At 35.8% G+C, this 17,125-nt stretch overlaps 1 protein-coding gene and 2 long non-coding RNA genes across 3 annotated transcripts; 2 read left to right on the top strand and 1 right to left on the bottom strand.

The window, feature by feature from the left end:
• Positions 1 to 440: 440 nt before the first annotated feature.
• Positions 441 to 2,886, top strand: LOC144429721 (uncharacterized). The gene is made up of 2 exons (XM_078117904.1): positions 441 to 694; positions 1,056 to 2,886. The coding sequence occupies exons 1-2, from the start codon at positions 541 to 543 to the stop codon at positions 1,214 to 1,216; spliced, it is 315 nt and encodes a 104-aa protein (XP_077974030.1). The 5' UTR covers positions 441 to 540; the 3' UTR covers positions 1,217 to 2,886.
• An 806-nt stretch (positions 2,887 to 3,692) lies between these two features.
• On the bottom strand, positions 3,693 to 4,814 carry LOC120325841 (uncharacterized). Its single transcript, XR_013479036.1, has 2 exons — positions 4,579 to 4,814; positions 3,693 to 3,741 (listed from the first exon to the last, which is right to left on the bottom strand). It is a non-coding gene; the product is annotated as an uncharacterized LOC120325841 (long non-coding RNA).
• Positions 4,815 to 5,014: 200 nt separating this feature from the next.
• On the top strand, positions 5,015 to 7,047 carry LOC144429511 (uncharacterized). Its single transcript, XR_013478812.1, has 3 exons — positions 5,015 to 5,138; positions 5,667 to 5,738; positions 5,827 to 7,047. It is a non-coding gene; the product is annotated as an uncharacterized LOC144429511 (long non-coding RNA).
• The last annotated feature ends 10,078 nt before the right edge of the window (positions 7,048 to 17,125 follow it).

Raw genomic sequence — 17,125 nt, 5'->3', positions numbered from 1 at the left:
CAAGTTTAGTTTTAGTTGTAAAACGTGTTTTTCAGTTCCTCAAGTTCTTTTTTATATGCGATAACATCGTTTACGCATCACGCATTAATGTATGGTATTATAAAATAGCTATGTTGTGATATGTGAGTAATCACGAGAGCAAATACGCATAGAATCAGTCGATACCCTAAAAGCAGAGCTATCAAGTATCAATGCGAATACACTGCCTGGAAAAATCCATTTCAAAGTTCGTGACGTAACAAGGATTATAGAAAACCCCCGTTTGCTCGGGTACCCACCGATGTCATTTTCAACCACTGTTCCGCGATTTTTGCATTTTATTGTAGTTTCGATTTTTTTGAATGGCCTTTTTTAGGATATTAAATAATACAAACTAGAAATCGAGGATACGTATTTTATTTTGTTTTAATTAGGATGAGCCAGTTGCGTGATAATGGAGGGTATTCACCTCTTTAGCGCCTCCACTGGATAGTGAGCAGGACGTCAGACGACGACTTCGCGATTGTTACTCTTGCGCGTTTTTTTTTATCTGTCTGTGTAATGGCTGAGCGTAGCTTTAGCGACGATTTGAAATATCTTCCTGATTTTAGTTTTGATGACGTTACAGAATATGCTGAAAAGCATGCAGGGAATGGAAATAGCGCCAAGAGAGGATACAAATACTTCTGGGAGTCTTTCATCCACGATTACAAAGGTATGGTAAGTTAGGTAGGACAAGTAAGATTTTTGAGCGAGCGGGACATGATGTCACATGTACCGTAACCACTGTTATAATTTTAAGCATTAAGAACCTCAGTAAATAATGACTTGTGGTGTATATTTATTCATGGGCTATTCAGGATTTACCTATTTATTTTTATAGGGGATCTATAAGGCAGGGGCAGCTTATAAATTACACAGCTTTCCTGGAATCTCCGTCTGCTGTTGGCATTTTTGTACAATGAAGGAGTTTGAAATAAATTAACTATCTAATCTCATTACACCTAGATTTCGATTTAACCATGAAAGCAAATTAAGCTGTAACTTATCACTAATATGCATTATTATTTTCACAGTTTTCCCAGATGGTCAGAATTTTTTAATAAAGGCAAGATGTTATCGATCACAAAGAAAAAACGAGCCACCCCATTCATTATTTGTAACTTTGCGGCGGTCAATGTACTGGGTGCTACTTGCTCCTGCACAGTGGGAGAAGCAATTTGCTGTCATTCTTTAGCATTGTTGTACTGCACTGCGCATTTCAGCAATCTCCAACTAAAGAAAGTCCCCCCAGCTATTACTGGCACTATGCAATTACAATCATGGCATCATCCAAGAAGCGAAGGATTCAAGCAGCTGCCTATCCAAAAAATTATTATTCAAAATCCATGTTCGAAATCCATCAGGACAATTCGCAGCACTCTACACAAACAAACCTGGAAGAATCCCGCAATGGCAGAGCTTTTTAAATTTTAGTCAATATAATATTCAGTTAAATACAATTTTGCCGTCAAATCCCAAATTTTGGACAAGCACCATTTGGGAGTCCTCTAGCATATCAGCAGATATGTGATGAGAAAAGTTTTGAATTCCCTCCTCTCCCTCTGTCTAGTTTGTCTCCACAGACTAACACGGTGTTAACAGAAATGCAACACAAAGTGATGCAAAATCCGACTTTGGGCAGAGAAGATTGTAAACACATTGAATTTATGACTCGAAATCAGTATAACTCTCCAATTTGGCACCAACAACGAAAATTTAGAATTACAGCATCCAAATTTGGCCGAATTTATAAACGTGTTTCAAATTTTGACTCCCTTGCTTCAAATCTTACTTCTTCCAAATTTTTTCAAACTGCAGCGATGAAAAGAGGTATCCAAATGGAACCAGAAGCAGTAAAATTATACGAGGAAATAAAAAAATGCCAGTGTTCCCCATGTGGATTGGTAATATCTTCAACCTGTCCCTGGTTGTGTTGTTCACCAGATCGCAAAGTTTACGACCCATCTTGCGATGGCAACCCATGCTATGGCTTATTAGAAGTCAAATGCCCAATGTCTGACACTTTGACAAGGTTTCTTGTCTTTTCAAAAATGATAAAGGGGAATGGACATTGAAAATGAATCATGATTATTATTTTCAAATAATGGGGTGTTTAGGAATCACAGGACTCGAGTGGTGTGATATCATTATTCTTTTACCTTCGGGTGCATGTTTTATTGATCGCATATATTTTGATGATGCATATTTTCTGGACCTACAAATGCGTCTGGAATGCTTTTTTTTATGCTCATTTCATAAATAGAGTTGCATCAAACATGTCATCTTGAGGACAAAAATTCTTCATTTTGTGAAATGTCTAAAGCGTAATTATATATCAGGAGAAAAAACTTAAGACGCCTAGGCATTTATGTATTTTATTGCTTTAAAATGTAGTAACTAGTTGCTTTGGGCTTTCAACTATTTTTCAATAAATTAGTATTTTGTGTATTCGCCATAGTGCAATTTGTTGAAAACAGGCAGTACAAAAGGCTTTTCTGAAATTTCCCTTTTTTTACTGTTAACCTAATAATGTTGTAATACCCACACCATCTGCTGTATATTCAAACAAAGCTAAGATCTTTGAAGAGACATAAAATATGTCCTGAACGTATTTGATAAACTAAACTGCTCGAACTCAAAATAATTATTCAACAATAAACAAACTAAAACTCAAAAATAAAACTAAATACCTACTTCTAAAACAAAGGACCGCTGAAGTTGGTTAATAAGCAAGCAACAGTCCATAGTTGATTAACTGTTCCTAGCATACTCAGTGGTATTCTGCCTTTGAATAACTGATATTCTTTCACCCTTCTGATTGCTCGTTCTACGTGGACTCTAAGTGAAGCAATCTTGCTGGACCGCAATGCCTCTCACCTTTAACTTCCAAGTGACTCCTGATGGCGAATCCTTTGTCGCACATTACGGAATCCCCTCTTTCAAGCAAACTCAAAATTCCAGATCTCCGGGTTATTTCACTGTCTGATATACTACTACAAAATAATAAACTGACAAAAGTTATTGGACCATGGGGAGCAATACCCAATAAACATTTTAATGTTGTATGGTTTTTATAAAATGAGAAAAACTCACTTTGGAGCATGAGTGAAGATGGTGACTGGCAAAAAAATTTACAACAGTCAAGGACTATGCGTGTAGATCCATAACCTTGGTTTTTGAAACACTGTGGCATATTTTCATAAACCTGCTCACGAGTAGGCCAAATTGGGATAGACGCCAAGGTAAAATAAAGAAAACTAGCCCATGTGATAACTATCCGAGAGACAGTGGATTGTGATATGCAAAAAACATCACTAAGATGGATCTTATCAAAGCCATGTCTCAGACGACACAAAAATAAAAACAGTTCATCAGCCAGTGGAAGCGATCGCTTCTTACAGGGGTGGTCTAAAAAATCGCTACTTCCATTACTAACTTCTTCGCTTACAGCAGACCATAGTGTTAAAAGCACAGTCCAACAATATGTTGAAAAAGTCAATCAATAAACAATAAGAACTAAAGTCAGTATAATATTTAATCATGGAGCTTGACAGCTTTGAAACTTGAGTTTTTAAATTCTCAATTTCTTTCAAAGCTTGCTCAAGTTTTTCTTCAGCTGTTTTCACTACAATGCAGTAGTTGTGAACCACTTGAGTAGGATTAGTGTGATTAAAACTCAGACTGCTGGTTCGACTGCTTGGTACAGTGGCATCAGTGGTTCTGAACAAATATAATGAAATTCATTAGCAAAGAAATCACATATTCATCCTGGGAAAAGGAAGGATGATAAGACGGCTCAATTATATGACGAACCAGATATCGTGAAAAGTCATATTGTACCCAAATTACTGCTTCAAGTATTGAATCCTCTGCATCGCATGTATATGTGTAAATCAAAAACAAAATTGTATTTTTGCGCGTTTCAGTGTTGCTGAAAGTTTGTGTACTCACAAAAAGATTTGAGTCATTTTTTCCAAATGAGTTGAATCTGGACCAGGGTGGTCCAAACCCAGGCCCGCCGCTCCATTATCTGTGGCCCGCATCACATTCGGAGAGAATCAAAAAATCGCATTTCGTAATAAAATTAATCAGAAAGATATTTTTACATATCGTTACATCTCTAATGGCACTGAATTGACTAGTGTTATGGCTAGCTGTGAGGCAACTAGCGAAGTTAAATGATGTGCTTGGTAGTCTAAATTAGTATTTGGCTTTCTATCTTTTTGGTCGAGAATATATGCTAACAATATAGGCATCATAGAAAACTAAGAATCGAATGCGGATTCTATTAGCCAGAGCAGGCTATGTCTTATGACTATGTGTTTGCACAATAAAAAGTGTTTGTTTTGTATTGCACTGTTTACCTATTCTTGGCACTATTGTGGCCCGCGAACAAGGAAAAAATTATTTTGTGGCCCGCGGAGCCGACAATGTTGGACTACCCAGATATTCTAGACTTTGGGTCAAAATATTTTTTCAAATTGGTTAATTTAAATTTTGGTTTGATACTAGTATGGTGGTATAGTCTAACTTAAAAAATGATATATTCTGTTTTACCTCAGTCTATTTGGCAGTGGTCTCTCTGCAATTAACTTTGTCCAACTAAATTTTGATGGAACTGAGTTGTGGTGCAAACGGCGTCGACCAGAAGGCGTCTCATAAATGTCTTCGGGTCTGAAATGGTTGCCGCAAACTCGCGTGCTTGGTGTAATCTGTTTTAATAAGTCAATATAAACTAGCTGATACGAACTGAATAAATAACACCAACTAAAGTGAAGCTAGGCTTCAAGGAATCAATTTATGCCCACCTAATAATAATATAGGTTATTAAGTTTAGCTTAATTCCCATAATCAGTACACCAGGAAGATACCGGTATTGACAAAATAAACACTTAGTCTATTCAATGACATTAAACAACATGATGCGCAACTCCGGCATTTTTAGCCGAAGATCGTATTCGATAACACGCTCCAATGCACATACTTGACGAGACGAGAACGAGCGGATGTGTGCTGCTTTCAAGTCATAGCACGAATGGTGTTCGTTCCTGCTTTGACAGTTGTTGTCGATTTTAATGATATTTTGGAAAGTTGAGTTAAAAAGAAATCGGAAAAAGGTAAGATAAATACTATTGTTGTATATCACACCCGGGCATCGCACTGTTAAGTGCATGTGGGAAAGCCAGCTTTTTCAAATACTACAAAGTTATTAATTCAGTACGGTACGTAGTTGCCCATTTGCCGAAATTGCATATTTACTCACCCTCTATGATTTCAAATAGTTCATGCACCTCCATTTAGATTTTTCTAACCAATGAGGATATATACGGATTGCTGTAACATACTATTGCTCAATCACTTCTATTTGCGTATTGATTCAAAGGGTTAATAAGTTCACCTAACATTTCACCCATACCGGTGAAATTGTCTATATTGTATAGTATGATCTCTCAAGTATATGAAGCCACGAATGCCTGTAATTTTTGGACTAAACCCCTTCATTAGTTGGTTTATATACCAAATTCAGTAAAACATTTTTTAAATTTAACATGAGATATTGGATTTATTAACTTTTCCATTCTAAATCATATAGACTGCTTTAAATATTCTTGACGAAAATTAATAAATATCCTCTCTTTCTTCAGATGTGAATGTTGTGGACAAACCTGTATAAGCATTGTGAGATTCCTGCAGCACAAGAGGCAATAGCAAAAATAGTAAGAATATCAATCAAAAAATTAAGTCGACATAAAGCAAAACTTTCAACTATTCGTCTAACCTCAATTTCCCATTATTTATTCACAGGACAACTGTAGCAGACGGGGAGATATCAGAAGTCTGGCAAAGTATCAGTGACAGTGTGATTCCAAGAAATACAATTAGAGTACTCCATAAATGTTTGCAATAGAGGAACAACCGATGAAGGCATGCAAAGACATTTGACCCCCCCGGTAGAGTTGTGTATGGGCCTTATTTGTAAAAAGGCACAAAACACGCCAGACATAATTGAAACAGCTTTGGAAATGTAGATTATGGGTCACTCACTACACCTGTGTTAGAATTAGTTCCATCAAACTTTGGTAGTACTATAGAAGAAATTCAGGGAAGGGTATAATCATGATTCATGATAATATACTGTTCAATATTTTGGACAACTTAAATATAGAACAGGGATGTCAAACTCGCGGCCCCAGAGAACTTTCAGTGCGGCCCTCGAACGCTAAACAATAATTGTAATAGTTTTTTGAAAGTTTTTTTTTTATCTAAATGTAAAAGATTTTTCCAATTTTTTAAAGTGAAATTGATTATTTGCGCAAAAAACAATTTACTGAAAGTAGTTTTGGTAAATTATTTTTATTTTTCACATTTTGACCCAATTAAGAATTTACACATCAAGCTAGCAAAAGAATACTTGAATAAAACATTTGAGTGGGTAAATTAAACGCAAAGTTTATGAAGAAGGTGGCATTTTCGAAGAAAAATGGGATTTACAATATTTCTGCATTTCTCAAAATTCCGAAGCACATTGTTTTTGTTTTGTCATATTTCCATCAGTACAATGAAATAACACAATAAACTCAGCAGTCAATATGACAAATTCAAAGACCAACTTCGAACAGAAAATTTCCATGTGTTTGTATAACAACGACTTAGTTTACTAAAAATCAATATCAACAATAATTCAAGCAACTCAATGCCACGCAATGTGGCGCAAAATTTCTTGTCAAAAAAATCTGTCATTTGTTTTTTTACTGATCTTTACGCTTTCTTGCATTACTGGAATTGATTAAACATTCTCACAGATCCATATTAACCCATGATCATGTGACCTTGTTAGTTACTATAAGAGTTGGTACTATAAAATCATTTCAGCCTGGCCTTAGTATGCTGGTGACACAAAAAAGATGCCAAACGTCAGGGCAAATGTAATTGAGTAAATATAGCATTTTTGTTAATTTGAGGTCCATATATTTAGATTAAGTCATTCTTAGTGTATGTATTATTCTTTCCTTATCCAAAGCTTGTTCAAAAATGATTTTGATGGTTGTACATAGAATTTTATGATTTTTTTTGTGATAAATACAGTAACTTGCAATAATAGTGGAATGCAAATATTAAAATGTAATTGCATTTGAAATTAGAGAAAATAATAGAACTTAATCCAACTGTTTAATTGCATCACAATATATGTCACAAACTAAAACTATCTTTTAGGTATACATTATCAAAAACTGTTTGCGGCCCTTTTTACAATTTCCAAAATGCGATGCGGCATATTGTATGACTTGTATTGTAACTTGTATTTGCTGTCGCGATGTATTATCTCAATGTGTCAAACTTTTAATTAGTGTGCATATTTAGTGTGCATACTTCCAGGTGACATAAATGTATTGTCTTGTTTATTACCTCAGCTTGGAGTATTGACAAGAAAAAGGTGCCAGTAAATTACGTAAAAATTTTTTTAACTCTCTGTTATAATCAGAATTCACAATTAATAGAAAATATAAACAGCCAACAATCAATGAGAACTATATGCAAAATTCCTCAGATTAAATTTGTCTTCTAAAATCGGAGGAAGGCAAAAGATATAGGTAGTTTCCATTCACACAAGTCTTTCAAGAAGACTTGCTCGAGCCAAACTAAATGAGCATCATCAGGTGATCGGTAAGGCTGCAAGTTGAATTCAGCCCTGCAACCTCCTGCATAGACGATAATACTAATTAGTGGGCTATGAGCTAAATTTCTAAATTCAGACACAAACACATCTACGAGGCATTATGTACCATCAATGTTACCTACGATAAACTGAATATGTAATATGTCTAATAAATTCACCTACTAAAGCAAGTTCGATGGGTGCAAACTTTGTGTTATGGAATTGTATCACAGCACCGTTAAGAGAAGTCTGTTGTTTTGTAAGACACCCACTTTAAATAAAATTTCAATGTTTAAGTACAAACATTAAAACTAGTAACTTTGAACATTGTCATTATCTGCAAAGTGTTCCACACAAATCTTTGCCCTATTGCGTTTGTAATCTTCTCTGATAAAATAAAAACGTCTATGATGTCCAGAATTACTCTTTACAGCTAGCTTGTCTGTCATTCCAGCTTTCCAAGTGAGCAAAACTTCTTAGATATAATGATTATTTTCTTTCGTCACAGGCGCAAAAAGGCAGATACTACACGTAAAGAAGGCGCCGAGAAGCAAAAGCGAACGGGAAACGGTCTCGAAAGGCGACGATAACTATGTGCATTGAAGCGTATCATGAAATACAATCTTTCGCGTATAGTCTTATGGAGTGACGTCAGAGTTGCCTATCATGTTGTTTAATGTCATTGGTCTATTAGTCTACAGAATCAGAAGAGCCCCAACTAAGATTTGAAAAGAGCAGAAGTTAAATTAATTTAATAAGTGATTCAAGAGTCTTGCTGCACACTAAGACTCACTGCAAGACTCTTGAATCACTTAGGACTGTGGGATAGTTATCTTTACTCTTGCTACAGCAACCTTGCATTGTATGCATACCGGCACATGTTTAATGAGCCAGTTGCGTGATAATTAGAATCATTTGTGCGAACTCTGAACACCAGAATATCCTTTAGGTTTTATGACATCATAACAGAAGTTAGGTTCACCACTGAGATATTTCAGTAGTAGGCAATTGACGTTAGGATAGGATATGATTTACATATTTATCCAGGGGGAGAGGAAAGCCGATAATTATATGACTTAATTATATGACGAACCACGGCCTCTCATCCGGTTTCCAGTCCATGTCGTGTATGGAATAAGTTAGCCAACGTTAAGTTATATCAATTAATCTAGTCAGGATGGATAGATATTTGAAAAGAAAAACAGACACTCAAAAACTTGAGAACGTAATTAGCCTACTGTTGAAGAAGATAGCCTATTTGTGTTTTTTTTCAATCTCTGGCATAATAGAACATTTGTAATATGTTTGTACATGTGTGATTTAATGTACTCTTTGTAGCCTTGGATTCTTGGTACTCTTAGACTAGAGCCCTGGGTCTTTTTTCCAACTTGAATCGACGAGCTATTGGTCTTTTCGCTATTTCTTTTCTATGCTAAAACGGATAAGAATTGAAATGATTATTAGGTAATTGGATCGATTATTTCGAAAAAACATGAAATTTTCATCCGGTGTTCCGCATTCATTTATGATATATATATATGAAGTGTTCCGAAAGGTTGAAAATCTCTGCAGCTAACGTTAGATGTCTTGTCAGTGCGAGGCTAAGGGAGTATTCTCAATTGATTAGTGATAGTTTGATTAGTTTTAAAAATGAGTTCATTTCATTGGCTGCGCGATAATAACAAGCAAAATTTGACTTGTTTTGGGTTTTGTTTACTAGAATGAGATGTTTCCGTATTTTACAAATAGCTTAAATGGTCTTAGGCTTTTGGTGACGTTTTAGATCAGATGTCACAGTCCAAAAGTGTGCAAAGCGTTCCTCCGTGAATTATCTTTCAAAAAAGTTTCGCGCTTCGGTGTTCGAATAATTCCTCTGAATATTTTCGCTCGTCTTTGTAAAAGTCAACAAGGTTTAAATGTCTGGGTATAAAACTAAAAGTGAGATAGTGAACGAGATTTTTGTGTAAACTAGGCAGATAGCCGAATGTAGCATCATAATGTCAACTTTCCGCCATGGCTCGGCCGCGGTCAAAAAATAATATAAAATTAGTTTGTCCACTGTGTAGGCCACTCAAGTTCATGTGACTCAAAAATGCAAGGCCACTTGCAAGTTGATACTTTCCGTAGAAATTTCCTTATAAATATATGACATATTTATCGCAGACCGCTCGGAATTTATACCTTTGCTAAACAGCCGGAGTGCGAGTTATAGTAGATTTTTATTAGGGTGTTGGCAATAGTTACTTTGACTAATATTGCTAATACAACGTGATGGAATTTTCCATTTCAAGGCCCCCCAGAATATATTATCATCGAGTTTCAAATAATGATATTATTATTGGAAGTAATTTAAGTCAACGGCTATAGGGTTTTCTGACACTGAATTGCATATTATTGTTTATAATTTTCATTATTTCTTCGTAAAGCAATATTAGTATCAGTTAGGGTATGTGTAAAACTCCTATATAAATATATATATATATGCTTCGAATGGCGTGCGAAAATGGATTGCAGTTTTTACTGTAAGTTGATGTTATATGTTAGTTCGTTAGCTAGTTCTTCAGTTTGTTATTAGTAAAATTCTACTATATTTGCAGGACATATATATTTGAATTCCAGCCAATTTTATCGCTATAAATAATCAGTATGATGTAAATCATCCGAGTATATCAAAACACTGAAAATATTTCAATTTCCAAATACTGAACCGAAGTATTACTGCGGTATTTAACTGAAGATTCGTCCCACCAACAATCATTGGTTCTGATGATCATGATAATCTACACAAGACAGTAACCAATAGATGAATAGCTGGAAATTAGCAACCGTCCACTGTATGACAAAAATGTTTTGAACTAGCAGGGTTTATTTTTGCGAGGCTTCTAATATTCAGTATCGCATTATATGCTTGACAATTTACCAAAGTACGTCTTGGATATTTTTGATAGTAGAAATCTATGTAGTATTTGAATTAGGTAGCTGTTATTTTGTGAGGTTTAGGCGTCGGCAAGAGATAAAACGGATGCTCTCCAATATATACATTATTTAATCCGCAAGATAAATCCAAATATTTGATAAGCCAATCTTTTAAAATGGTTGCCCTCCTAAAATAATTTCGTTTTGTACGTCTATTACGTATCGCCTTCAATATGTCCCAAAGGGAATTCCCACAATGAGGATCATGGTTCTTGTGTTATAATGGTCGCTGACGACGGTTTTAATATATTGAAATTAACTTTTGATCCAGAACCTTTGAGGTTGCAGGATTTTTTTCATTATCTCGAAAGGAAAACAAGAATATTGCCATTCAGCGCACTTTTGAAAGTAAGAATGTGTGATGACAGTAAAACTCCGTGAAACAGATTTTGCATTTAAAATAAATCTACATAGTTTTGGCAAGTAACTTCTTACCATAGCGGAACTAGAAAACTGTATGTATCAAATTGATATGACACGCGGATCTCTTATGTTTATCTGTTCTGTGTATGACTAGAATGATAAAGAAAAATATTAGTAAAAATGATGGACACGTTATGTTTCTTCCGACGGCAAACCAATACAAGGCACGCGGGAAATGAATGGATTTATCAACATGTTACAGTACACACAAGTTCTACTGGAAGGTGGCTCACAAGCGACGAGGGAGAACGTGTGCACATGAGAACCTTACACGTACCACAGACATGGCAGAAGATCACTAATTCCAATACAAATGCTTTTCTTCTAGCAACAGAAAAAGAAAGCAAGTTATATTATCTGACTCATAACCATCGTAAAAGACTACGTCTTACTACAGACAGCTGGAAATCAAAACTTTACGATTTAATTTATGACGATAGTCAGGGAAAGAATCTTTTGCGACATAAGGAATATGTATTGGGATTTAAGAGAAACGAGTTCTATATTCATATCACTGAGTACGACGGATTGAAATTGGTTAACAATCCGAGGAACGCTGATGATTTTGACATAAATCCTACTACACATATCTAGGATGAGCAGTTTTGTTAACGAACGGTATAAATATGAAGTTAATGGAAATTTGGTCCTTGTGAAATATCATCTGCGCAAAACTCTTTTTTTTTCAAATTAAAATTTTAACATTTTTTCATGCCTTTGTATTCTAACAAACTTTGAACAAGTTTTATTAATTAAAGGGAATAACTCATACATTCGAGGTTCGAACCATAACTTCTGAGAACAAAAACTACAGATGTAGTGTTATATCGGGCATTAATATTATATCAAAATGACTAGTGACAAATGATTTTATAGTCTATATACATTCTTGCATCATGGAATATTTTATATCATAGCCAAGCAAATCTATTACCGGTAATATAATAATAATAAGACCTAATGTGCTGCTTGATTTTTGATATTATTGAGACTATTTTTGAGTGTGTTGGCGTTACTTGTTCCTTGACCTGTGTCTTATACGTAGTTCCTTTGTCATCCGCAACGTTACTTCGATGGTTGAAAGCGAAAGAAGAGCAGGAGTAAAAAGTGATGATAACTTGAAATACTGTCGCCAGAAGACAAAATTTGCCCAGTGCAAATTACTATTCTTATGCCAGAAATCATGACTGTGGGACTGTGGAAGATAAAATTCACAACTGCAAAGTCCAAGCCAATTAAAAAACGACCGCCGACTCCGGCTTAGCCAAATTTTTGACCCTCTTTCCCGACTCCAGCTTCGAACACGAAGTAAACCAAATTCTGATAAACAAGCCTCCTATTACGATATTTTAAGAATGTCTAGTCTGTGGGTTCAAACGTCCATGATGTATCGAGTATATTACTGTGAATTTCTATTCTTGTTACTACTCGTTGCTAATAGCGCATGTTATTTGACTGAAACAATGTCGAAGCCCAATTCACTTCCTACATGATATTTTTAATCAACGATTCATGGGAAAAAGCTGATTGCATAATTCCCGCCTTCGCTCAAGGGTTGTGTGAGTTTTGTTACATAACTTCTTTTTATTTCCTAAAATGGAATTCAACATCTGATATTAGATCCATTTGATTGGGCAACTGAGACTCAAATGGTAAACGTAAACCCAGGCAAAGACAAGTATGTGATTTTAGTTTCTTTCTATTAATCCGGTTGAATTCTGGAACAAGCCTTCAAAATCAACTTGAAAATAAATAATAGTTGTAAATTTAATATTGAGGCCACTGGGATCAAGCTTACATTGCCTAAAGATAAATCCGGTCCTGTCTGCACTGCATTCTATCATATTCCAATGCGATGTACAGTTGGTGAATTAGTTAATAGTTTAAAGTTGGTAGTAGATAGGATTAGGTTGATCGTGAGGCCCACTACCATGGACGGCACGGATGGCTTTATTTTGCAGATTTGATCTAATGAAGTTCTATCCACTGGGCCCCATGCAATATTGCCACATTGAATATGAGACTGGAACAGAGAGTGTAACCGCCAATACTCTTTACTGCAGCTAGCTTCTTTCGCTAGTTGGCGCGTTATGGACCAATTTATCGAATATCGTGTTATTGCACCACAAATACTTTGTGGAAGTGACGTCAAGGAACCACATGTTGAAGGGTTCTGGAAGTTTCTGGCGGATGAGTTGTTTAGGCATTGGCGTGAAAATGTTATTTTTGTTATGGGTTTATAGGGTGAAATGTGATGTATTTGTACTAAAAGGTTAAACAGTGTATTATAAATTTTCCTCACAGTGGTCAATGTGCCATTTTCTAAAAGGCTCAGTCAAGTTATTGTGATTTAAAGTTCAAGTTACTGCTTGATGGCCCTTGAGGACGAACGTCAGCTAAGTTTATACTATATAAATTTTCTAATCCAACTTATGCATAGGTATGTATTTGCTTTTTGATTACTATTAGTATACGCCCACTGTTATAATATTGGTCCAATGTTATTTTGTGTCAGTGTATTTATTTGTTTTATGTTATTTTCAGAAAACCGTATTGTTTCATACTGTTTGAAACACCCCAAAAGAAAAGGAACATCTTTTGCTGATAGTGCGCACATTTTTTGAGAGTGCAACCTTGGTCGTCAAAAGTATTTGTTATCGGCCTATTCATACACCATCTGTGGGCAGGGTCCCTGCTCCACAGTTCGGTCATAATCAAGGCTCTGCGCCAACAGAGAGTGGTAAACTATTCGTAAAGTCGTTACTGGTATAAAATACCGAACCTTGAACATTGGGTAACTTAGCAGCCGAGTTCGATATTCGAATATCCCATTTTCTTTTGACTATCTATATATATACCCAGATATTCATAACTTCACCCTGGTTTGAAGAGCGTCACTCAAAGCTTGTTAAGAGTGTATGTTAGAGGTATATTCCGCGAGATGACGCTAAAAAGCGCGTCTCCAATATTATTTTAAACCTTAGGGGCCCAAATCCCCCTCCAAAAAAGAAGAAAACAACCTTGACGTGAGTGCTAGTGTATCTAGTATAGAGTTAATCACTAATTACGAGTTACGACTACCGTATTTATTCGTGTATAACGCGCGGTATTAGTTTTTGATTGAAAATTGGTATAAAGAAAAATTTCCCACTTTTTTCTGCTCAGTATAGAAAGGAAGAACTACGCAATTGTGTCTATCGAGCAACAGCACGCTACACTATTTGTATAATGCGTACAGTTGAATTTTAATTCACAATCAGTGCAGAATTTTGGGCGTTATACCTGAATAAATATGGTGATTAGTTTCATCGTTTTCTTGTTTAATTTTCGAACGAAACAATACCACAACCATCATTATAGCTAAAATTGTTACCGAGAAGTTCACAATTGTGTTTACGGAATTTGACCCTTGTGTGGACCTATGAGTTCCAGGTGAGATACAGCAGCAGTGATTTACTACTTGAACTTATCGAGTTATAACTTATATCACTAAACAACTAGTTTATTCGATCCCCTGATACCATAATGCCAGACTTAAATATATTGCATTAACAAATTCGTTCTTTCCTAATTTGTCATAGATATGGGAGATGGTATCTAAAATTGCATGTGACATAGAATGCTTATTTTGAAAATCTAATTGTTGTTTGTTTATTACATCATGTTTCGCAATAAAATGATAGGCCTAATTAGACGTTCAAATATCTTGTAGATTGAAGAGAGGATTGAAATTGGCCTATGATTGGAAACGAGTTTTAAATGATCAGATTTAAATATTGGGAATATTCTAGCCACTTTAAAAGATTAAAGAAAAATTCCAAGAAAAGTGAGAAATTGGACAATTTCGTTAAAATTGGCACAGACAGATCTGCGGAAAATTCGAGGGAGCGAAGTGGAATGTTGTCCGTCTCCATTGCCTTTGTTTCCGCCAAATTTAGTATTTCCAATACTGAATCAGATTCGGTAGCCGAATTCATAAAAATGGATTTACTCACATGATTACGAAAATATTGCTTAAAATCACATACGCTATTATAAAAACAACATTGTGCGGCACAAGCATATTAATACAGTTTGCAACTTGAATATCATGAGGTGCTGAGAATAAATTAAATTTACAGTCCCAAACAATGAGAAAATTTTTCTTAGCCGATTTGACCAGGCATGATTCGAATATATCCGGAATGTCATTGCGTGGATGTTTATATATGATACCAATTACTAATTCATCAACTGCATTTCTGGTGTTAAGGTTTCTATAGTCACAAATTCTCTCAGTTAGGATATTGTTAGGATATCTCTATGATTTCAGCAAAAGCAAAAATATTTTTATTGAATGCACTAACACCACATAATTTAGAGGGAGATGGTGCGTGGATGAAGTTATAGCCATCAATACTAATATTGAAAGAATAGTTATTTTTTCGCTCATTTTGTTTCGTTTATTGCTATTATGTGTGGAGGTATTAACAAATGAGACAATGAAAAAGTTAATCAATATTTTCTGGAGAGATGAATATTTGAATGAAACATGTACTCTTGAAACTTCGATAAGTACAAATCTACCCAATCTTTTGATAATTGTGACTCGAATTTGCTGTAGTTTGTTTTAAAAGCAAAAACCATTTCATGCCAGGAGTCTCTTATCCATAAGAGCTTATATTACGGTGAGAGCGTTGACTCCGAATGTTCTCTCCTTGGTAGCATCTACTGCTGTATACAATTTTTCTCTGAAATTAAGCTCACCAAAAGAAGATGTCAGCTGACTGATGAAGATTTTGCCAGCAAGTTAAGAGTCGCTACAACTTCTGTCAAAGTTGATGTTAACAAACTATGCAAGAAATCAAAATTTCAAGTGTCCCACTAAAATGTTAAATAAATAAAATTTTGCATTGTATGAATTTTTTTTATTCGTTGTCGTTTTTTTATTTATTATTCGTTGAAAAATTTCTTGTGTGATGCAGCTAGATGTTTGAAGTTGGTAGATGGCCCACCGACAGAAAATGTTGCACGCCCCTGTTTTACAAGGTACCGGTACTCGGATTGTAGGCTACAAGCTTTTCAGGTCCTGTGACGATGGATCATGGTTCCAGTTTCAAAGTGTATTGAACTACCAAATGATCCTTTCCAGGATTTTGCAGTATCCGCAACTAACGCCTCCAGTTGTGCTAGGCGCAATATCAGCTCCCAATGTAATCCCGGCTATATCGTTTGAAACCTACGCCATGTTAGCTCTTGGTTCGGTTACCTCCGTTGTGGGTTCCCGTGGCTGGTTGCAAAAGACCATTGTGCAAACAGACCTTGTCGTCTAGTCCCCGCAAAAGCGCCCGCATATTCAGCGGTCTCAGTTCAGCGCCAAATTTATTATAGTTTTATCTTTCCAACATCACACTCTGACTAAAAGTGGTTCGCGGCGGTTCAATACCACCTCCCACTTCCAAACTCTTTTCTAAATGGTGTACGATAGACATCAGGCAGGCAATTCCAACAAATGACTTAGTTAGAGCATCGATTTCCAACCATGCAAATACCCGATTCGCTTTCAATCGTGTCCACATTCCCAATTATTAGACTTGGCTGTAGTCTTAAAATGGTAGAGCCCCATCGACGCATCAATCTTTTTCGGTTGTCGTTCTCGCACAATTTCACAATTTCTCGAACTAGCACAATTTCTTTGCCAAATGAGTAGAAAACATGCATGAGCAGGGCATTGTAGGTAGAGATTCCATTTCCGACTTCGATCTATTCCCGTGGTTGTTGTCGAGTGGTGTCTCTTTCTTCTCAATCTGCACCGTTTTTTTTTTCATTATCACACCACACTGTGATGTCATCTCGGTTTCTTCTTTAGGTGAGTTATCGGGTTTGTTCAAACTGCCCTGTTTGTTATTGGATGATAAATAAATAATGTCTCAATCCCGTTCTCTTGAAATCCATGCAATTTTCAGCTTCTGTTGCCAATTTGTCACATCTTGATTAATTAGCATTGTTTTACATCAATGCCAAGTCCATCTACTGCTCCTTCGATCCCTTCTACTCTTGCTTCCATTG

Source organism: Styela clava, chromosome 11, assembly GCF_964204865.1.
Source record: "Styela clava chromosome 11, kaStyClav1.hap1.2, whole genome shotgun sequence".
In the NCBI taxonomy this organism is placed as follows: Eukaryota; Metazoa; Chordata; class Ascidiacea; order Stolidobranchia; family Styelidae; genus Styela; species Styela clava.
This window is presented reverse-complemented; position numbering and strand designations above follow the sequence as displayed.